Genomic DNA, 23,037 nt, shown 5'->3' with positions numbered 1-23,037 from the left:
AGCATGTGCAGACACAGCGCTCCTTACACACAGCTCTGGTTTGTCCTGAAACTCAGACAGTGGGTTATGATATGAGCAGATAAATCTGCAATTAAGCAGAGTTTCAAACTGATTTGATCCTAAGACTGTCAAAGAGGTGTTTCTTAGTTTAAAAAATACAAAGGTTTGATTTTTTTTTAAAGTTGCCAAAAAGTATCTGAATACACAATTTATCCTATAATTTAGCAGTTATTGCTATAAAAATTAGGAAATATAATAAAGGCAGATTTTATGGGCTTTGCTAAGAAACATCATATACCTTTTACAATCTCTTTGATTAAATGTTTCTGTTGTGTCTAAGAATTCCTGCCTGTGAGATCTTGGGACACTGTGCTTCCTATAGGGACCAGCCTCAAAGTCGCTTAGTTTCATTTCCCCTGAGGAACATGCCCGCTGGCCATGCCATCTCTGGAGATGATATGAAAGCAAGCTCTGGCATACAAATGTCCACATAAGAGAACAGCCACAGAGGAAGTAACCAACCGTATGCTTGTCTCCAAGCTTTAAAAAGGTAAGTTCTATAGTGTGTAACACACCCAACGCTAGCTACCACGCTAACAAACCAGGAGCAGGCCGCTCACCTCAGCTGCAAGTGCAACCTGACGTCAGCGGATATTGGCCACTGCATGGTAGCTATGAAACAAGTAACTTTAAAAAGCTACATACAGGCAGGGCATACATAGGGTGCAGGTCTTTAATCCCAGCACTCGGGAGGGACAGGCATGAGGATGTCTGTGAATCTGAGTACAGCCTGGTTTACACAGCAAGCTATAGACCAGCCAGTACTACATAGAGACTGTCTCAAAAAAACAAAAATAGAAAACAAAACCCAAAGTTCCATACAGGGCTGGAGAGAAGAATATTTGCTGATCTTGCAAAGAAACCTGGGTTCAATTCCCCGCACCCACAAGTTACAATTCAGTCTGTAACTTCAGTTCCAAAGACTCCAACGCCCTCTTCTGGCTTCCTAGAGTGCTGCATGCACATGATGCACAGATATACATGCACACAAACATTATACACGAGACAATCACAGCCACAGGTAATGCCTGGAACCACATACCCTCTACTGGCCTCCACAGCCCTGGCACTGTGTGCACACATCAACAAGGACACACACACATGTACATACACACATACACACACACATAAACATACACAAGGACCATAAAGATGGCTTAGCAAGTGACAGCATCTGTTCCAACCACGGTAGCCTGAGTGCGATACATGAAACCCACAAGGTGGGAGAAGAGAGGCAGGCTGTCCTCTGACTCCACATGACAGCCTTGATACACGTGCACACACAAATATACACACACAAGAAATAAATGGAATAAAACAAGAAATAAATAAATAAAAGCTATATACTAGACCGAGAGAGACATACTGGATAAATTACATGCTATCACCTTAGCAGCCTGAGCTTGGTCCCTGGGTCCTACAGGGGACATAGGAACCAAGTTGTCCCTGACCACCATAAATATGCCATGGTATGCCATCCAACAGTTTTTCCCTAGAAATAAAGGTTATGGTATTATAGGTTGGTACAATCTCAGCACTGCAAATGCAACAAACAACAGCTCTTGCAAAGGTCTACTGCATACTCGAGTTCCATTAACATCTTCATACCCTAGGCATCACATGCTTTAGACAAGCATTGAGGGCTCAGACGTGTAAAACAACTCAAACATTTTTTTATGCATTTCAGAATAAATGGGCTTTGAAAAATTACTTTTCTTCCTTTAAAACAAGGACTCACTAAATGCAGTGGCAGGCACTTCTGTAGCTCAGGCAGGCCTTGGGACCCAACTGTGCCAGCCGGGACTGTAGCTCTGACTACAATCTAGGAGTCCTTATCATTTTAGGAGTAGCTTAGGTTGCACAGGTGATACCTGTGCTCCAGCACACCAGAGGCTGAAACAGGAGAAGCTGTACACTGTGGTGCCAGACTGGGCCAGCATGGGCTAGAGGCAGACCTTGCTAAAACAAAGCAGCCCAGAATGGAGGCAGTCTATGCTGCGAGCCCATCACTTAGGAGGGAACTCAGGGGCTGGAGAGATGGCTCAGCAGTTAAGAGCACTGACTGCTCTTCCAGAGGTCCTGAGTTTAATTCCCAGCAACCACATGGTGGCTTACAACCATCTGTAAAGGGGATCAGATCCGATGCCCTCTTCTAGTGTGTCTGAAGACAGTGACAGTGTACTCACATATATGAAATAAATAAATCTTTATTAAAAAAAAAGAAGAAAAGGATATTGTCTTAAAAAAAAAGAGGGGAACTCAGATCACTCAGGAGTTCACAACTTGTACAACACAAGGAAGGGAAGACGGGAGGAAGACTGGTACAAAGTTAAACAAGGAGAGGGAGGAAAAGGAGGAGAGGGGGAGGAAGAACAAAGCAGAGGGTAAAACCTTAATTTTATAGCAGGAGTGGTGATGCACACCTATAATCCAAGGAGGATCAATGAATCGGAGGTCAGCCAGAGCTAATTAGGAGAGACCTTCTCTTAAGAACCTGTCACTGAAGCTGGGCGTGGTGGCGCACGCCTTTAATCCCAGCACTCGGGAGGCAGAGCCAGGCGGATTTCTGAGTTCGAGGCCAGCCTGGTCTACAAAGTGAGTTCCAGGACAGCCAGGGCTATACAGAGAAACCCTGTCTCGAAAAAAAAAAAAACAAAAAAAAACAAAAAACAAAAAAGAACCTGTCACTGAGCCAGGCAGTGGTGGTGCACTTGGGAGGCAGAGGCAGGCAGATTTCTGAGTTCAAGGACTACAGAGTGAGTTCCAAGGACAGCTAGGGCTACACAGAGAAACCCCCACCTCGAAAAACAAAAAAACAAACAAAAAGAACCTGTTGCCATTTTCCCCAAAAAGAGAATTAACTGTACCTTTAGAGAATGCTAGTTTTACCATAAATTGATGAGGTACAGTCATTTGAGGGGAGGGGACTTCAACTGAGAAAATGCCTCTATAGAACTGGACTGTGGGCAGGCCTAGAGGATATTTTCTTAAAGAGTGACGTAGGAGGACTCAGCCCATTGTGGATGGGGTCATCCCCTGGCTGGTGGTCCTGGGTTCTACAAGAAAGCAGGCTGAGCAAGCCACAGTGAGCAAGTCAGTAAGCAGCCTCCTCAACAGCTTCTGCATCTGCTCCTGCCCCAGCCAGGTTCCTGACCTGGCTGCTCTGGTGATGAACTGGAAATATACAGAAATGTGAGTGAACACTCTTTCCTCCCTAAGTTGACTTTTAGTCACGATGTTTCATCACAAAAACTAACCCTATCCCTACTTCAAACTGCAACTAACAAAAGGAGAAAGAACCTTCGAGCAACCATCTTGTAAGGAGTTCAGACTCCCCCGTGGATCCTGTGGGAGACAGACTGCTGCGGCTCACACAGCATTTGGTGTACTGGAAGACAAACAGCTAGCCATTGTTTCTAACAAAACAAGAAAACCATGGCTTAACCTAAATCTAATTACGATGCTGCACTTATCACCAATGTTGGCACTCAGAGGCAGCAAGCTTAAGCTCTACATACAGGTTTTTTTTTTTAAAAAGTCTCAGGGCTGGAGACCATAGTCAGTGATTAAAGCACTAGTCACTGTTCAGGGACCCAACGTTGATTCCCAGTACCCACATGGTGGTTTCACAATACTCTGTAACTCCAGTACCAGAGATCTGATGCCCTCTTCTGGCCTCCTTGGGCTGTAGGCATGCATGTACACACAACATAGGTGGGCAAAGTGCACAAAGTAAAACATTTTAGAAAGTCCTAAATTAAAGATTAAGGGGGACTGAATACCCTCTTCTGGCCTCCAAGTGTACCAGGTACACACATACATGGTGCACAGACACACACACACACACACACACAGAACATTAAGGTAAGGACACATGATAAGCAAACATACCTGGGACTCTTTCAAAGAGGGGCTACCATGTAGCTCAGGCTGGTTTGGAACCCCTGCTTCAGCGTGAGACTCTTGAGGAAACTTATGGGTTTAAAAACAAACATTCCAGTCCACTCCTGGAACCTCAGTTTCAGGCTGCTGAAGGATGCTCTTAAGTCTAAGGCAGCCTAGAGTGCACAATAAACTCAAGGCCTGCCCAGGTCACAAAGGCTGCATATCAAAAAAAAAAAAAACCAAATGTATCAGCAGGCGCTCTAGGAACCGGCCTGTGCTGGTGTATCCATGTGCACGTCCTTGGTGCTAACAACGATCTGCACTTAGGTAGAAAGATGTCCTTGTTCTCTCAGCGGGGGTTAGGGGTGGACTGCAGGCTGCCTGAGACTCATCACAGATGGTCTGTAAAAGACTTCCTTGCAGTTCATGGGATACCGGGCAGTAGCAGCTCTGCAACAGTTTGACAGATTTTCAAAACCTGCACCATTTACCTTACAAGCTAGCAACTCTACTCCTAGATATCTACCTCAGAGAAACTCTAAAGCATGTCTACACTAAGTCTCAGAGTGAAATGTTTAATGCATCATTTATTCAACAGAGCTAATGAGAGCTGGGCTGCTCAGCGGAGAGCATGTGTGAGCCCTGGGCTCCGTCCTGGGCACACAGACAAAGCAGGTGCAGTAGAAATGGCAGGACAGGAAACAGTAAGAGAGCAGCACAAGGCGTCTGCCCAAGTCCACACATTCTCCACACAACATGATGTGTCTCACCAGTGAAGACAGTCTTAATGTGTGCTGAGATAAGCATAAACCTAACCAAGCCCCGCCAGAGGAGGCCAGCTACTCATTACACTTACTCGGTGGCACTGCCTGCAATCTGTCTGCAATGGGGCAGAGGCAGGAGGACCCCTGAGTTCAAGGCCAGACTGGCCTACTGATCGAGTTCTGAGTTCCAAATCAGCCAGAGCTATACAGAAAAACCTCAATCAAAACTTTAAAAAGACAACACCGAAGAGATCGCCCAGACAACAAGGGCAAAATAAATAATTTCGCCAAGAAGTACAAATGGCCAGGCCAGACGGTACAGGCCTGGGACACTCCTAGCACTGAGGAAATGGAGCCAGGAAGGATGACCAAAGCTCAAGGCCAGCCTGGTCTCCAATGCCAGGCAAGTCAGGACTTCACTCTGAGAACCCGAATAAAATCATCCTCTTAAAAACAAAAGCCAAGCCAAGCCAAGCCAAGCTAGACAGACATTTCCTAGGATAGCAGCTGCTGTGGCAGCACATATGGTGGTCTATCCTCAATAGCCAACACCTGGGAGGCCTTGTGGCAGGAGAATCATGAGTTGAAGGTCAGCCTGGACTATATAACATGAGAGGACTCAAAATTGAATAGGAAAATTTCCAAGGCCAAAAGGGAGAGGGTTCTCTCTTGGCAGGCCCACTAGGGCCGAGCACGATATCTGAAAACGTGCTAAGGTGCAGTCCAGTCCAGCCAAGGGCTCTGGAGTCAGAGCAGCTATCAGAGGCTTCCAAAGAATGGAGAGATTATGATTCATTCAAAGAATCAAAACAATTACAATGTATCAAGATCCAACCAGGCCTTCAAAGTCCTGAGAAGAATATAGCCAGCCTTCAAACTAACAGACCAGCCAAACTCTGATCAATTATGGGTCAGAGAATGAAAGAAGTTGATGCAGAATGCCAAAGTCTTAAATATTTCCACTGTACTTTCAGAAAGGCTAACTTTAAGGGGATGGATGGTTTTCCAAGAAATGGGCTCAACCTAATGAACAGAAATGAAGCCCCAGGCTAAGAACCATGCCGCAGGCCTACAGCTCCAGTAGGAAGACCACTGTGGAACTAAAGCTCTGCAATCCTTTATTTTATTTTTTGCATTTTTTGAGAACATTCCCTCCCCTTCCTCCTCCCCCTAACCCTGGCTGTCCTGGAACTCTCTGTAAACCATGCTGGTATCAAACTCACTGAGAACTACAGGCCTCTCTGCCTTCTATGTGCTGGAATTAAGAGTGCATGGCACAGTACCTGGCATAGACTATTTTTATTTAATGTTTATTTGTATTTAATGTATATGAATGTTCCCCCTCATGTGCGTCTGTGCAGCAGGTATGCACTGCCCACAGAGGCGATCAGAATCCAGTCAGGCACCTCTGCAAGAACAAACAGTCTTTAACCACTGAGCCAGCTCTCCAATTGCTTAGAGTACTTCTTATTTTAAAACATGGGAGGGGGAAAAAGGGCTGACAGAACACCTAACGTATCTGATGACACAGAAAATCAATACATAGCTGGAAGGAACAAAAGATAATTTAATTTGAAAACAAAACCAAAAACACAAACAAAACCAGGAGCTAGGTAGAGACAGACACACACCTTTGATCCAAGCAGAAACAGGGGGATCTCTGAGTTTGAGTTCATGGCCAGCCCCAGTTACAGGACAGGCAGAGCTACAAAAAAGGAAACATCTGGGGGGGGGGGGGAATAGGTGCTAAGCATCTGTGTTAGGCCAACTGGCCTGAGGTGATCGCCACACACAACACAAACCTATGGAATGTCATGTCACACTATACCCTATAAACACAACTACTCTACTATTAAAATGGATTTTTAAAAACAGCTGAGGGCGTAAAGTCAGTGGGCACAGGACTACCTAGCATGGCCCTGGGTTAGCATTCCCAGCCCCACAAAATAAAGAGATTCCATTTCTTGGCCCAGTTTCACCAGGAACCCTATACATTCTGTCAAGGAAGTGGTGAAAAGACAAAGTTAGAGAAGTGAATGCTGAACACAGCTATTTTCCTTACTGTGCAAATACCTCACATAAACTGAGGTGCAAACCATCTCACACAAGTCACAGAGATATACAAATGACCAATCAAAACATAGAAAGACAAACAATCTCTCCAATCAAGCAGCTCAGTCACTTGTAACTGTTATCTCCAGGACATTTGAGACCTCCTGGCCTCTACTGGCACCCCTGGGATAGTCATACAAACATACAGCTTCTTAAAAATAAATTACATGGAGCCAGGTGTGGTGGCACACACCTTTAATCCCAGCACTCGGGAGGCAATAGGCAGGCAGATTTCTGAGGTCGAGGCCAGCCTGGTCTACAGAGTGAGTTCCAGAACAGCCAGGGCTACACAGAAAAACCCTGTCTTGAAAAACCAAAAAATAAAATAAAATACACGGTGCACAGACATATAGACAAAACATACACACAAATTAAACCTAGTAGCATAAAAAAATAATAGAACATGGGTGGGTAGGGAAGTGGGGGGGAGGGTATGGGGGACTTTTGGGATAGCATTGGAAATGTAATTGAGGAAAATACGTAATAAAAAATATTTTAAAAAAATAATAGAACAGTGAAAAAAAGTTCTGGTGGCAAGAGAAAAAAAGGCAAAGTTTTAATGACTTTGAAATCTGATGGCCAGTGCATGATGCATTATGTATTTTTTTCTGAGTATATAAGAAAGCCATAGCTGAGCAGTGATGGTGCGTGCCTTTAATCCCAGCACTTTGGAGACAGAGACAGGCGGATTTCTGAGTTCGAGGCCAGCCTGGTCTACAGAGTGAGTTCCAGGACAGCCAGGGAACACAGAGAAACCCTGTCTCGAAGGAAAAGAAAAGAAAGCCATGATACAGCACACTGGAGGCAGGAGAGGGCAAGAGGATCAGGAATTCCAAGCCAGCCCTAGATACACAATGAGTTCAAGGCAGCTCCAGACTACATAAGGAGGGAAAACAGAATGAAAAAGGAAATAAAGCAAAGAAATAGCCACCCTGCGTATGAGCAAAGCACTGAACCACACCAGCAATCAAGGAAACGCCAAATCACCTTTCACCTGACGGACAAGCAGGTCTGGTGAGGTGAAATCTCAAGTTCTCAGAAAGCAGCTCTGTAACTGTCTCATGACCAGGATGGATTACAACACCCTCCAAAGAGGGAATCTCGAAACATTCTTGAGAACCTCTAAAATAAGCCAGATGTGGTGGAACACATCTGTAATGCCAATGTAATGTCTAGAATACAGGAAACCTTGGCCACCCCCTATAAAGATGAAAGAGTTTGGTGTGGTTGTACACATCTGTAATCCCAGCACTGGGGAAGCAACTAGAGGCAGATTACTGCCAACCCCAGACCAGCCTCCACACAGTGAATCTGCAGCATATACACCCAGTGAGTTCTAGGCCAGCCAGGAGTACACAGGGAGACTCTAAAAACAAGTGTCTATATGGCAGGGTTGCCTATCTTTTCTCTCCTGAACAACTGAATTTGTTATAAGTCCTAAGTCACAATAAAAAAAGAGGTTAGGCAAGTTAGCAGGTATTTTATAGTAGTTAAAAACTAAGAAAAATCCATAAATGGGTGTTCAAACAATACAACACTGAAAATGCTAATAAAGAAATCCAACTGCCCCTAGGTTTCTGAGAGCTGGCTCTGAACTGCCAGGGATCCATGTACACCCAAACCTGTAGCTGTTCAAGTTCAAGATGAAGTAGCACAGGACTTCTATGACTATGGACAGCCTTGTCCATCCTCCCTTCTGGATCTCCAGCACAGTGGGAAAGCATGTTAAAATATACTGTGAATCCCATATACACGGGAGGCTGGAGATAGTTCAGTGGTTAAAAGCACTGACTATTCTCGCAAAGGACCTGGGTTCAATTCCCAGGACTCAACAGGAGCCAGCTTTAGTTTCGGGATTCAATGCCTTCTTCTGGCCTCCTAGGCCATGAGACATGGACACACTGCACATAAATGCAGATATGCAGACCAAACACTCAAACACACAGAGGATACAATAGATTTGTTGTTGTTGTTTGAGACAGGGTTTCTCTGTGTAGCCGGGGCTGTCCAGGAGCTTCCTGGCAGATGTAAGTCTGTACGCATCCAGTGCAGATGCAACAGAGCTCGATGCTCTGACCCGTGGACACACACGGGACAACACCCAGCCCCTAAACAGTTAACAGATGCGTTTCTGCAAGGAAGACAACAATGTAAAGACCCAGAGGCTGCCTGACTTTGGAGGAGGTTTGCTGGCTGGAGTTTAAGATTTTATGCAACCAGCAGGGCAGGATGGTAGCACACATCTTTAATCTCATCACTCAGGAGGCAGAGGCAGGTGGATATCTGTGAGTTTGAGGCCAGCCTGGTCTACAGAGTGAGTTCCAGGATAGCTAGAAATAAACAGAGAAACCCTGTCTCAAAAAAGCAAAAACAAACAAACATTAAAGCAACTTGAGAATTCAGAAGTGCAAGCCCATCGGAACATAAAACATTCCAGCACCAACACTGTAAGTACAGTAGGACTAGCCTAAGCCAACACCATAAGCACAACAGGCCTAGCCTAAGCACACATTTTCACCCCAATCCCTAACAGATTGAAGGGCTATGACTAAGTGCAAAAGGGAAGAGGGAAAACCTTCCCTAACGAGCACCGACTCAGCAGTTAAGAGCACCAGATGCTCTTAAATTATAGCATCCTTAGCATCTGATGGCTTCTTCTGGCCTCCATGAATACTGGGTACACACAATACACACACCACACAGATAAAACTCTCATATGCATAAATACACCTTTAAAAAGATTAACTAAAAAAAACACACTAAGATGTTTCCATAATGGAAGAGAGAAAAGAAAAACATAAAAAGAAGCTGTAGACTAGCTTAGCAGATAGTGTGTCCACCTAGCAAGCCCAGCACTGGGCAAATGGAGACCAGAGCTGAGGAGGTTGGAGGTTATATGGACCGTGAGAAACAACGAAAAGCAAAACAGAGCAAGAACCAGGGGTGGTGGCTCATACCTGTAACTCCTAAGCTGCAGAAGTAGGAGGATCACCTGAAATGGGTGCTAGTCTGGGTTAGAGTGAGACTCACCCAGAGAGACGTTAGAAGCATGTCTTATGTCGGTCAATCATTAGAGGATGGATGGACTGTAACAGTCCATGAGCTGATGACCACAGCACAGTGACTCAAGTGTGAGCACTGGGCAAGCCTCCCAAGTACTAGAATCACAGGCACATACCATCAAATCTGGCGTTTTATGTGCACACCCGTAAAGCAGCAATTGGAAGGCTGAAGCAGAAAGGTTCCATGTCACTAAAAGACAGGGATAGAGTGGAGTTCTTATCTCAATGCAAGAGGCCCTATGTCCCGGGAATGGAGGAAAAAAGAAAAGCTGGTTCAATAGGTAAAGAAACGCTTGCTTTGCAAACCGGGACAGAGGAGAAGCCAACTCCCTCTGACTTCTGAGTACCTGGAATGTGTACAGCGATTCTAACACATACAGTGATTAATAGAAAGAGAAATATAGACTGCCATGATTAAGCCTTTCCACTAGCTGAGGCAGGAGGACCACAGTGAGATCCGAGATCTCTAACAGTTAAACACATCTCTCCTTACTCTCGTGAACACCCAGCATACACTTTTTACACACCGCAGAAGACGCTTAGGGGCATTTCCTGAGGACGTGTGTGCTATGATGTTATATAAGTGCAGGCGTTCAGAGAAGGGTGTCCTAAGAATGGTGCTAAATGTGCCAATCCCAGAAAAGAAACAAGCCTGCATTTCCTAGGTCAGAAAGGAAGGGCAAAGCTCACTCTAAGGAAAAGTCACTGGGGCCACTGGAAAGGTGAAGCTATGTGGAAATGAACAAAGTATTTGAGGCAGAGGCAATGAAGCAGCCTCCACCGATGAAGTCAGCTCCAAGAGAACCCTCGAGGATCCACCAGCCACGAGCCCACCACCAGACATAGGCTTCTTACAACTTCACAGCAAACACATAAACCAACTGAAAAGGGCAGAACTGGAAGACAGCGTTCCCCAAAGAAAATGAACAAATGGTCAACAAACACATAAAAGATACAGTAAGAGTAACTAGGAAAACAAGAATCCAGTTCATGAGGAAGGACCTGACAAGCCGACAGCAGGCCACGATGCTTGCTGCACCAGCCTACTGACCCCCATTCCATCCACAAAGCTGTCCTGACTTCTACTCACCGTGGCTCCCATACCCACCATGCACACACAACAATACATTTGAAAATCCGCTTATTGGTGTTGTTCTCATTGACTGGGATGGCTGTTTGTTTGTCCTGGTGCCACCGTGAGGACGAGAAAACTACCATAGGCTCTCTCTCACTCATCCTTTGTAGAAATGTAGTCATCAGTCCCTGAGAAGTGTTCACAGCTCTCAACCACTGTCACGGGTCACGGCCTAGCGACTGCACTGGCAACGTCCTATACTGTAGGGGAACAGGTACTCAAGCGCCAGAACAGGACAAACAGCGATGGGGAGAAAGGAAGAAAGCAGCCAGACACAAAAGGTCAAATACTTTATCATTCTATATATAGCCTAGTTCCATCTGAGGTAACACAACTGAGGGCAGGTGCCAGTGATGGTGGGGGAGGGGCCGGCCAGGAGGAAGGGGAGCAATTTCACAAAGCCTGCGGCTGCCTCTGGAGTAATTGCTGGGAAGCACTGTGAGCCCCGTGGGGTGACTGCACCAGACTGCTGCTGGTTCACACCTGTAATCTCAGCAAGCTGAGAGGCAGAGGCAGGAGAAGCCAGAAAGCTTCCTGCCAGTAAATTCCAGAGCAGCCTGGTCAAGTTCAAGGCCAGCCAGGGTTACACAGCAGAATACTGTCTCAAAACAAGACAGTCAGCCGGGCGTGGTGGCGCACGCCTTTAATCCCAGCACTCGGGAGGCAGAGGCAGGCGGATTTCTGAGTTCGAGGCCAGCCTGGTCTACAAAGTGTGTTCCAGGACAGCCAGGGCTATACAGAGAAACCCTGTCTCGAAAAACCAAAAAAAAAAAAAAAAAAAAAAAAAAACCAAGACAGTCAATTTTACAACAGCAGTCCTAACAATACCACCTGGCCAATACTCTATACCAAAACAACTCCACACTTGTCATTCATGATCTCATCATGCCTGTCCAAAACAAAACTCTCCCCAGCAGCCCCACAAGGCCTGCATATCCTGAATTGTGTTCTGGGAGTCTTGATGGCTTCAGGTACTGAATTTTCTGATCAAATCATGACAGGAGCGACACTTCCTACTTTGGTTTACATGATCGCTAGCATCTGCCCCCAAAAATGTTTCAATCCTGCCCTGTGGGGCTGGAGAGATGGTTCAAGTTCAGTTCCCAGCACCCACACTAGGTGACCTTTAACTCTAGATCCAGGACTCCAACGCCCCTCCCTGACCTCCCTGTCTGGGCACCTGCACTCATCTGTATACACTGACATGCTGATGCACAAGTGTGCAGCACAAGTGTGCACATAATTTAAAATAAAAAATAAAAATACTTCAAACAAACAAGCAAACAAAACCACTCCCTGGTAGTTATTAGTCTTTGCTGTTGCATACATTGTAGATAAACTCTGGGCTGAGGGTGGATGGGAAATGGTAAAGAAACCAGCCCTGGGGGCTGGAGAGATGGCTTAGTGGTTAAGAGCATTGACTGCTCTTCAGAAGGTCCTGAGTTCAAATCCTAGCAACCACATGATGGCTCACAACCATCCTTTGTAATGAGATCTGACGCCCTTTTCTGGGGTGTCTGAAGACAGCTACAATGTACTTACATATAATAAATAAATCTTTGGACTGGAGCGGGCAGGACCAGAAAAAGAAGAAAAAGTGTCTAAAAACTGCTACCAAGTACTTACATATAATAAATAAATCTTTGGACTGGAGCGGGCAGGACCAGAAAAAGAAGAAAAAGTGTCTAAAAACTGCTACCATGTACTTACATATAATAAATAAATCTTTACAAAAAACAAAAAGGACACAGCCCTGGAGCATTGTGGTAGTAGCTGTAGTGTGCATCTTTAATCCCAGCCCTTGGGAGGCAGAGGCAGGCGGGTTCCTGAGTTCAAGGCCAACCTGGTCTATGGAGTGAGTTCCAGGACAGCCTGGGCTACACAGAGAAACCCTGTCTTGGGGGGCGGGGCGGGAGGGGGAATGTTACTGTCTAGCCGGGCATGGTGGTGCACGCCTTTAATCCTGGCACTTGGGAGGCAGAGGCAGATGGATTTCTGAGTTCAAGGCCAGCCTGATCTACAGAGTGAGTTCCAGGACAGCCAGAGCTACACAGAGAAACCTTGTCTCGAAAAACCAAAAAGAAAAAAGAAAAAAAAAGAAAGAAAAGAAGAAAAGACTATCCCCCCAGGGCTGGTAAGACGGCTTAGTGGGTAAATGGGTTTATGATCAAGTTTGATGACCTGAGTTTGAGCCCTAAGATCTACACTATAGGAGCCAACCCAATCCCCACAATGGAGCAGACATGCCCACTTCCCCCTTCCCACAAAATATATTGTAAGAAGCAAAACCATACCTCTGTAATGTAGTTCTTGTCTGTGACTGGAAATGCAAGCCCTAAGGTAACAACACATGTGAACACTTTCACTAAAACAGCAATGTACTTTTCCTATGTTCCTTTAACTAAAATGACACTCAGACAGCCGTAACCAGAGGATCAAGGTCAAGGCAGAGCTGAGCTATTTAGCAAGAACCTATCTTGGGGAGAAAGAAGGAAAGGGAGAGGTTTCGAGGCCCTTCCACTCCTCCATATCAGGCAGCTCACAGCCACCTGTAGCTCCAGTCCAGACCTGGATACTCTCTTGTCCATCGAGAACAGGATGAGAGCACACTCAAGAAGTCATATGAACAATTTTTAAAAAGAAAACCCTAAAATGAACATGTTCTATATAAGCTTCAGAAGCTATAAGGTTCTATTACACCAAGAGTCCCAAATATTATGTGCTAATTAAAAATAAGTGTAAATTAAAACCTAGAGCAAGATCTCCCAATTTCTTCAGAAACCATGTTAAGAATAATACCATCAGACATAAGAGACTAACCCTGTGGAGTCCTTTCTAAAGCTAGCGTTTGGCACATTTTTCTTCTCCTTTGGGTGCTGGGGTGTGAACTCAGGGCCTCACACAGGTTAAGCACACAACATCAATGAATGACACCCTCATGTAGACAAGTGTGCGGCGAGGAGGGGGTGCTGAAGCAGGTCTGGTACATTTGAGGATGACCCTGATTCCTAATCCTCCATCTCCAGGATTTCAAGTGTGGGTCGGCAGGCCTGACTCATACACATGTTAGAAGACTGCTTAAATACCAAGTCTCACCTTTAAATCAGAGACTAGATCAGAAAGTATTAGCATAGGGCTGTGAGAATGGGGTTAAGCTGGGAGGACACACCAGGGGGAACCACATGAAAGGGAACCCAGGTCACACTGATATCAGCTGTCTCTATGGTTACACCTTTACTTAACAGGGAGCTTCTGACAACACTAACAACAGGAAGGCATTACTGTGTAAGGTTTCCCTCAGTTTTTTCCCAGAACACCTATGTTCCAGACAGGGCTACAGCTCACTTGTAGAGTGTTCTTCTAGTGCCCAGAGCCTCAGTTTGCACAGTAGATACCAGGGGTGCTGCTGGGCACCTATAATCCCAACATCCCATAGAGGCAGGAGGGTCAAAAGTTCAAGGTTATCCTAAACTGAAGAGCAAACTCAAGGCCAGCTGGGGATACTTGAAACTATTTTTCAGAGATAAGGAAAATACCTGTTCCACCCATGGTCGTAAGCCAAAACAATAACCCATGAAGATCCCCAGGTCCCCAGAGACAGCTGAGGATGTGTTAACACAGCATGAACCTAAGAATGGCTAACACTATCCCAACTGTTAGAGAAAAACTACAGCCATATTCACAAATTAATCTATTGCTAACTCTTAAATTAAGATCCTCGTGGCTGAGTGTGGTGGTACACACATTTAATCCCAGAAGCAGGGAGATCAGGGCTGCAGAGAAAACCTGTCTCAAGAAAGGGGAAAAAAAAAAGATATTTACACTGAGATCTTCACTTGAACACACACGAGAGAATGCCTTAGAGAACAGAGAATGAATTGCACACTTAAAATCAGTTAAGATGGTAACTTCATTGAGTGTATCTTATATTTTCTCTGTTTTGATACTGACAAGGATTTACTTTGCCCAGACTGGCCTATGATTCAGTGATCATCCTGTCCCAGTCTTCCACATGATGGATGATAGCACACCTATCTCCTACAGATTCTCTTTTTATTTTGTTGACACAGGGTTTTGCTATGTAGCCCTGGTGCCCTGTAACTCCCTGAGTAGTGCAGGCTGGCCTGGATTCACAGTAATCTGCCTGCCTCAGCCTCTCCAGTGATGGAATTAAAGATGTGTCTCATCATGCCGGCTTCCTACAAATTCTTTTTTTGTTTGTTTGTTTTTTTGTTTTTTTCAAGATAGGGTTTCTCTGTATAGCCCTGGCTGTCCTGGAACTCACTCTGTAGACCAGGCTGGCCTCGACCTCAGAAATCTGCCTACCTCTGCCTCCCAAATGCTGGGATTAAAGGCGTGGGCCACCACGCCCAACCCCCTACAAATTCTCTAATTCAAAATCCAGTCCAATGTATGAAAGAAATCCCACTGGCAGGAAATTATGCTAATATACAAATGATTTCATTTACCTGTTTTAGTGTTGGGGCTTGAACCCAGAACAACATGGATGCTAGGCAACTAGTTAACCACTGAGCTACATCCAGTCTTTAGTTTGGCCTTTGGATACTGAATTTATTCATAGTCACTGATGACCTTTAAGAGTAAGTTCTGGCAGTTTAAATAAGTACTAGAAAAAGGCTCTATAAAAAAGAAAAAGGGGGGTGGGGCTGGAGAGATGGCTCAGTGGTTAAGAGCACTGGCTGCTCTTCCAGAGGTCCTCAGTTCAAATCCCAGCAACCACATGGTGGCTCACAACCATCCATAATGAGATCTGATGCTCTCTGCTGGTGTGCATGAACACAGGACACTCATGTACACAAATCTTAAAGAAAGAGGGCTGCAAAGAGGGCTCTGAGGTTAAGAGCACTGACTGCTCTTCCAAAGGTCCTGAGTTCCAATCCCAGCAACCACATGGTGGCTTACAACCATCTGTAATGAGATCTGACGCCCTCTTCTGGTGTGTCTGAAGACAGCTGCAGTGTAATTACATATAATAATAAATAAATCTTTAAAAAAAAAAAAGAAAAAAGAAAGAAAGAAAGAAAGAAAGAAAGAAAGAGGGAGGGAGGGAGGGAGGGAGGGAGGGAGTCTTTAAAAATGATCCTACAAGGTTTTGATCCCAGCACTGGGGTGGCTTGGGTAGGAAGATCTCTGAGTTCCAGGCCAGCCAGGACTACAGAGTGAGATGCAGCCTCAAATGGTAAACCAGAATTCCTTGGGAAGGTAGAGGAAGGCCAGGCTCCTGAGTCGCAGCACCTGGATGTGGAAGCAGGCGATCAGGTGCTCCAGGCCAGCCTAGACTATGTATGACCCAGTCCCAACAAAAGAAAGAGGAGGTAGACAACATAGAAGACCCTATGTTTTTTGAAACCAAAATGTCAGTTTTTGATACAGACAACAAAAATACTTTGGGGTTTCATTTTAGAAAACTCAGGATCTTCATTTTAAACTGGTGATTTTTTTTAACCATGTTGCAACTTTATTGTTTTGTTGCTTAATGTTTAAGCCCCACTTGTTTCTGCCTTTTGTCTACATCTCAAATCTCCAAGTCTTTGTCACTGTGAATTCTTGTATGACACAGTTTTTGTTTTTCACTTCCCATCTGTTCGGAGCTAAATGTTAAAGAATGTTGTATAGCATTTATCCAATGAAGTCTTTGATTGATTGGGTTCTAGAGACAGGGTTTCTGTGTGGACCCTGCTGGCCTTGAACTCAGGAGATCCACCTGTCTCTGCCTCCCATGGTCTGTGATTAAAGGCATGCACATCAACCAGGGTTCAGGGTACAGATCTTAAGTACTCAGTTGGTCCATGGGGTTTTTGTAGGGTTCTGTGAACTTATATTTTTTAATTAAAAAAATATGAGTGGGGTGGTAGTGGCACCTTTAATCCCACCACCCAGAGGGCAAGAGGCAGGTGGATCTCTTGTGAGTTCGAGGTCACCCAAGCCTACATACGAAGCGCCAGGACAGCCGAAGTTATATATTAGAGATTCTGTCTCATAAAAAACAACAAATTCAGTCTTTATTTATTATCACTTTGTTTGAGTACTGCATACAGATGTATGGAGGTCAACTGTTGGTACACGGGTTCTCTTAGTGTTCTGTTTTCCCACACAGGGTTTCTATGTGTAGACCAGGCTGGCCTGGAACCCACAGAGATCCGCCTGCCTCTGCCTCTGCCTCCAGAGTGCTGGGGCTTGCACAACCACATCTGGCTGGGAGAGCCATGTTCTTGTTACTTTTCTCACCTGTTACTCACTTGTCACAAACTCTGAAACAGTCTCAGAGACCACACACCCCTCAAGCATACAAAGCTAATTATGATGGGTTTGTAGTCCGAAGAACTGAACCAGCTAACACTGGCAGTACTAAGAACTTAGCTGGGCCTGATTGCTCACACCTGTAATCCCAGCACTCAGCACACTAAGGATCAATGGTCCCGAGTCTCTTCAGTATTTAACTAGTCACATCAGGAGGAACTAGGGAGAAATAATGTTCTTTTCCTACCAAACCACCAAGCTACCTAGTGTAAATAAGAGGGGAGAAAGAAGCTGGAATGTGGGAGACAGACAGCAGCAACGCACTACACAAGCTAGAGGTTCCTAGGAAGTAGACTAGAGCAATGCCCACTCCTGCATCCGTCCACAACCTACCAGTCATAAGCTGTACTCAGGATTTTTTTTTTTTAAAACAGGCTCTCAATGTACCCTGACTGGCCTGGAACTTGCTATGTAGACCAGCCTGGCCTCAACTCACTTAAATGTGCCAGCTTCAGTCTCCAGACTGTTAGCATTAAAGGTGTGCCCAAATGAAACCCATCTAGTTGGTGCTCAGAAAATTAGCTCCATTCCCTGCATCAGATCATCTGGACCCAATATACAAGCCCAGGAGCTGGAGAGACGGCTCAGCAGCATGTCTGAGTTCTGTCTCTAGCACCCAGTACTAGCACCCCACAGCCCAGATGAACCCGATGCCTCAGGCCTCCAAAAGAACCTGAACACACGCACATACTCACAATTAGGAAATAAAAATAAACATAAGACACAAACAGAACTCACAAGTACTTGTTTAACTCTAAAGGCTGGCCTCAATGCCTCCCAGTTTACCAGACACTAAAATATCAGCCCCATTCTTGTCAATTTTTTTTAAGACCAATAGTGAAAACACTTCACCTCTGGTTCTCATCACAGATAAGCATCTTTGGAGTGGGGTGGGGGGAGCACTAGGCAGGAGTAGGATAAAAATCTAAGCTTACAACCTCTTTTCAGACATTGCTCGAGGCATCGGGTGGACATGGAAATAATGGGAGTTTGTTCAAGGGATGCCAAGAGAAACAAGATTCCACACGTCAGGGCACTGAACGCTCAACACGGGGCAAAGGGCGTGCACCCCCTTGCTTTTTGCTCAAATCCCGATTAGTTGCTTCACCTGAGAGCCTTTCAAAGGCTGTCTAATGGTTAAATTGCCGAGTCAACTTAACAACCCCTACTTGGAGACCAAGAGAAAGTATTCTTGCCTATCAAAAACAGCAAGTGCTGCTCTAAGAACCAAGACACACGTCGGTGCCTGGAGACAGCTCCACTTCAGCCTTTACAACCCAACTACAAGCCAGAACCCCCGGCCCCCAACCTCTCAGTTTTCTGTCAACTAAGCCCATCCAATCAGTAAGCTCGCCAAAGTTCCCAAGGCCAAGCCTCTGCCCAGCACGCCAGTGTCTTCACAAAGTTCCTGTCTCCAAGATCAACTCCTTCCCTCCACTTTCTGAAGACTTTTCCGAGTCCCTGTCGCAGGCCTGGCACTCCGGCGCCTCCATTAGATGTCACTTCTCCCTGGCACAACTCTTCCTTTCTCACCATGCTCAGTTGATTATCATTTGTGTTCCCTCCGCCGCAAAAGTCGTTTTCTCCCTTATCTCTCCTCAAAGAGACACACGATCTATTTATTCTTAGTTCCGAGACCTCTCCCGCGCCCAGAGTTCGACCTCAGCACCTAACACACTCCCTCGAGTTTCCACACCGTTCTGTCATCCTCAGCTCCTACACTTCGCACCTATTTAAAAGGAAAACACTTCGGCAACTCTCGTTTCCTGTGCTTTCTACTCCCAAAACACACGTTTTTCGCCCCAGATCGACTCCCTTGGCTTCCACCTCACCACTTCTCCCCTCTTCCCATGTTCTTCGGGCTCTGACTCCCGGCCACCTCCCGGCCTGGGCCCTGCCCTGCCCGGCAGTACTCCACGAGCCGGCTCCGGGGTTTTTCCCCTCGGGGCCGCGAGGCCGCTGCCAGCAGGATTGGCTCCGCGTGAGGCGGACTCACCAGTTGGTCATGTCCAGGAAGAAGGCGCAGCCGGCCGGGTTGAGCTGGAAGCCGAGTAGCCGCTGGAACTCAGAGATGAGCACGTCCTTGTCTGTGGTGCCCAGGCAGCTGAACTTCTGCATGAGCTCCGGATCCAAGTCCACGTCCATGCCCTCCATGGCGGGGGGCCCGGACGCACAGCTTCCACCGCCCCGACCTGCTTCTCCACGGGCGGCCGCCGCGCCCGGGCCCGGGCCCACGAAGGGCGGCCCGCTGCTGGCCGGCGCCGCGCGCGCTGCTCCGAGACAGGCCCCAGGCCTCTCACCGCCTCATGGGCTGCGCGCGCCGCGCCGAGCCGCGCCGCACCGCACCGCTCGCTCCTCTCTCGCTGGCTCTGGGGCTCGCGCTCCCCCCCCTCCCACCCCCCCCAGCGCCCGCCTCCGCCGCCGCCGCTGCTGCCGCCGCGGTTCGCAGCACCGCCGCCTCCGCCTCCTCCAGGGCCGCGCCCAACGCGCACGCGCGGGGCCGCCCGGACCCCGCCCCTTCCTCTCCCGAAAGCCCGCCTTCAGTGACGTCATAACTCGGTGACGTCTCTCGCATGACCTCACCGCGACGGAGCGGAGGGAGAAGGAAACGGGAAGCCGGAAAGGGCGACTACTGGGCGGGTCTCTGTCCTCGCCCGAGTCTCCACGCTGCGTGGGAGGAGTCACGAGTCTGGGATGTGCTTCGGAGACGAACGACCCCACCCTTGCTCGGACTGGGAACCCGAAGTCGCCACAGGGACAGAGGCTGGGACAAGGGCAAAGGGCAGCACAGAGCGGACTCTTGCTGCCCGGCTCTCAGGGGACTTAGTATTTAAACAGACACTTTCCCAACGGGTCGCGGCGGTGCACGCTTAGTCTCTGGACTCTCACCTGAGTTTCTCATGACTGCCTATGTTACTATGCAACCTTAGCATGACGTTTCCAGAAAACAAAGGCAGCCTCATGCAAGCACCAGTTACAGGTCAGAGGAACCGATCCTCTGCAAAGAAAGGTCAATGCCCTAGAATTTAGCAAATCTTGTTCTGTCTCTAAAATCCACGACCAAAAAAATGACTGTAGACAGTATCCAGTGTATCTACTAATGTGAGGTTCCATTTGAAGCTGAAGGATTAAGAAGCTCAGCTGTGGAGAGACTCATCTGCACGTTCTGTCACCAAGTATTTTCTCAATGTCACCTGTTAAGAGATATGACTAGGTATGGGGATGGGGGTGGGTAAGAAACTGGGCAACTGGGGACTTGACTTAATAAGCTGTTTCCCCGAAGGTATGAAGACCTGGGTTCCTGAGAGCAGAGATATTTCGCTCTTGCATATAAGGCCTGGCTGACAGCCAAGGGTGGCGGCACTGGGGAGGCAGGCAAATTTCTGTGTGTTTGATGCCAGCCAGAGATACTCTGGACCCTGCCTTTAAAAAATAATTAAACCACCCCAGCACTCAAGAGGCAGAGGCGGGCTTTCTTCGTGGAGTTGCCTTTGATCTCATCCTCCTACCCCTACTTGATGGGATAACGTGTTTGTCTCAACTACTTCTGAAAAGAGACTCAACTGAAGTCAGTGGGCCCGGGATGAGGCTCAGAATCGCCTGGTGATTGTTATCATATCCAAGTTTTCAGAGCAGAACCTTGAGCAAATGCAGTTATTGCTGATAGTTTGCTCAACAGTTCAACCTGATTAAAGATTGACAAAATATGTTTACGGATATGTTTGAATTTCGTCTATCTCATGAACAGCAGCTGTGAGATCATGAGGACCAGAGCTCAGAGCTCATATCAGTATGACAGTTTGTGTATTCCTACCGTTGGCAGTGCTTCAAACACTCTCTTCTCCTTAGTCATGGTTCCTTAGGACATAAACTACCAGGTTAGCTTCATATCACATGCCTGTAATCCCCACATGAGGAGGCCGAGGATCATGATGGAAGGCCACCCTTAACTGCTTAGTGAGGTCAAAGTGAGCCTTGGCTACAAAAAAGCCAAAAGACAGCCTCGTATGGTGACACACCTGTGATCTCAGCACTTGGGAGGCAAAGGCTGGAGAAGAAGGAATTGAAGGCCAGCCTCCACCAGCCCTGGTGACTTGAGACTGTCTCAAACAAAACAAATCATAAGAGCCAGACAGGGTGGCTTCCATCTGTAATCCCAGACAGGGTAGATTCCATCATCTGTAATCCCAGTACTGGGAATCGGTACAGGGGACTGAGGTTGGGGCATTGCTATTTGTTCAAGGCCAATCTGGCTTCAGAATGAGTTTGAAGAAAGTTTGAATAGCATAAGACTTTATCTCAACAAAGAAAGCAAAAGCTGGGCAAACTCAAGCTCCAGGGTTAGAGAGAGACCCTGCCTCAGAGGAGTGGGAGGTGACATGATAGAGAACAGCAGTCACCATGTCTGGCCTCACACCCTGGCTAGGTGTGGGCAGGGTTCAAGTGTGAACTGTTGACACTTTTGGGAGCTGGTTTTCTCCTTCCACTGTGGAATCTTAGGCTCAGGCCTTGTACAACAAATTCTTTTACCCTGAGCCATCTCACTAGCCCAGGAAACTAATCTTTAAATGGGAAAGAGAGGAGATGTGAAAGGATAAATTATGAACTGTGAAGCAGGCCTCTTCCTAGGTGGTGAGGTTATAGGGCATATACATTTTCACTTTTGATTTTAAGGTAGGGTCTCGGGCTGGAGGGACGGCTCAGTGGTTAAGAGCACTTCCTGCTCTTCAGGAGGTCCTGAGTTCAATTCCCAGCAACCACTGGTGGCTCACAACCATCTGTAATGGGATCTAATGTCCTCTTCTGGTGTGTCTGAAAACAGCAACAATGTACTCAAAAAATAAATCTTAAAAAAAAAAAAAAAAAGGTAGGGTCTCACTGTGTAACCCTGGCTGGCCTAGATCTCTTTGTGTAGACCAAACTGGTCCTAAACTTACTGTGTACCCAGTGGTGACCATCAATTGTTGTCCCCCTGTCTCCATTTACTAAGTGCTGGAATTACAGGCATGAATCACACCTGGCTTATTTTTTTTTTAAGTTTATTTCTCTCGTTTTTGAGTTAATATAGCAACAACCCCTGAGTCCTTAGCTTTCCAAATTATTATTCTTGTGGTAAAAATAGTTGGACCTCTCCAGGAAAGTCCCCAAGGTCAGAGAACCACAGCTAGGTTTTGGAGTGCTACGTGTACAGCCCCTGTTGTAGTTTGGTTTCAAGAACACGGTTTCCTTGCCACAGGAAAACCCCCAGGGGTTTTTCTTTATACATTTTGTTGTTGTTGTTGTTGTTTTGGTTTTTCTTTTTTTTTTTTTTTTTTTTTTTTTTTGGTTTTTCGAGGCAGGGTTTCTCTGTGTAGCTGCTGGCTGTCCTGGAACTCACTTTGTAGACCAGGCTGGCCTCGAACTCAGAAATCCACCTGCCTCTGCCTCCCAAGTGCTGGGATTAAAGGCGTGCGCCACCACGCCCGGCTTGTTTTGGTTTTTCGAGACAGGGTTTCTCTGTATAGCCGTGGCTGTCCTGGAACTCACTCTGTAGACCAGGCTGGCCTCGAACTCAGAAATCTGCCTGCCTCTGCCTCCCAAGTGCTGGGATTAAAGGCGTGCGCCACCCCCACCCGGCAAGATCTTTTGGATCACAAGCAAGTCAACAAAAAGATGACACACGGTAAGAAAACACACAGCAACCTCAGAGGTGGGTGAA

The 23,037-nt window shown here is 46.6% G+C and overlaps 1 protein-coding gene across 4 annotated transcripts in view; it reads right to left on the bottom strand.

The window, feature by feature from the left end:
- Nucleotides 1-19,722, bottom strand: part of Ilrun (inflammation and lipid regulator with UBA-like and NBR1-like domains) — a 67,891-nt gene extending 48,169 nt beyond the window's left edge. For all 4 annotated transcript variants that reach the window (XM_021149097.3, XM_021149099.3, XM_021149098.3 and 1 more), the window contains exon 1: nt 19,336-19,722. In XM_021149097.3, the coding sequence (XP_021004756.1) occupies nt 19,336-19,493 (158 nt within the window). In that variant the 5' untranslated portion in view covers nt 19,494-19,722. The remainder of the gene's footprint in view (nt 1-19,335) is intronic.
- Nucleotides 19,723-23,037: the final 3,315 nt, after the last annotated feature.

The sequence above is a fragment of the Mus caroli genome, unplaced genomic scaffold (genome assembly GCF_978045245.1).
Source record: "Mus caroli unplaced genomic scaffold, Mus_caroli_1 scaffold_18, whole genome shotgun sequence".
Taxonomy (NCBI): Eukaryota; Metazoa; Chordata; class Mammalia; order Rodentia; family Muridae; genus Mus; species Mus caroli.
Note: the sequence above shows the minus strand (reverse complement) of the source record. Positions and strands in the feature narration are given on the sequence as shown.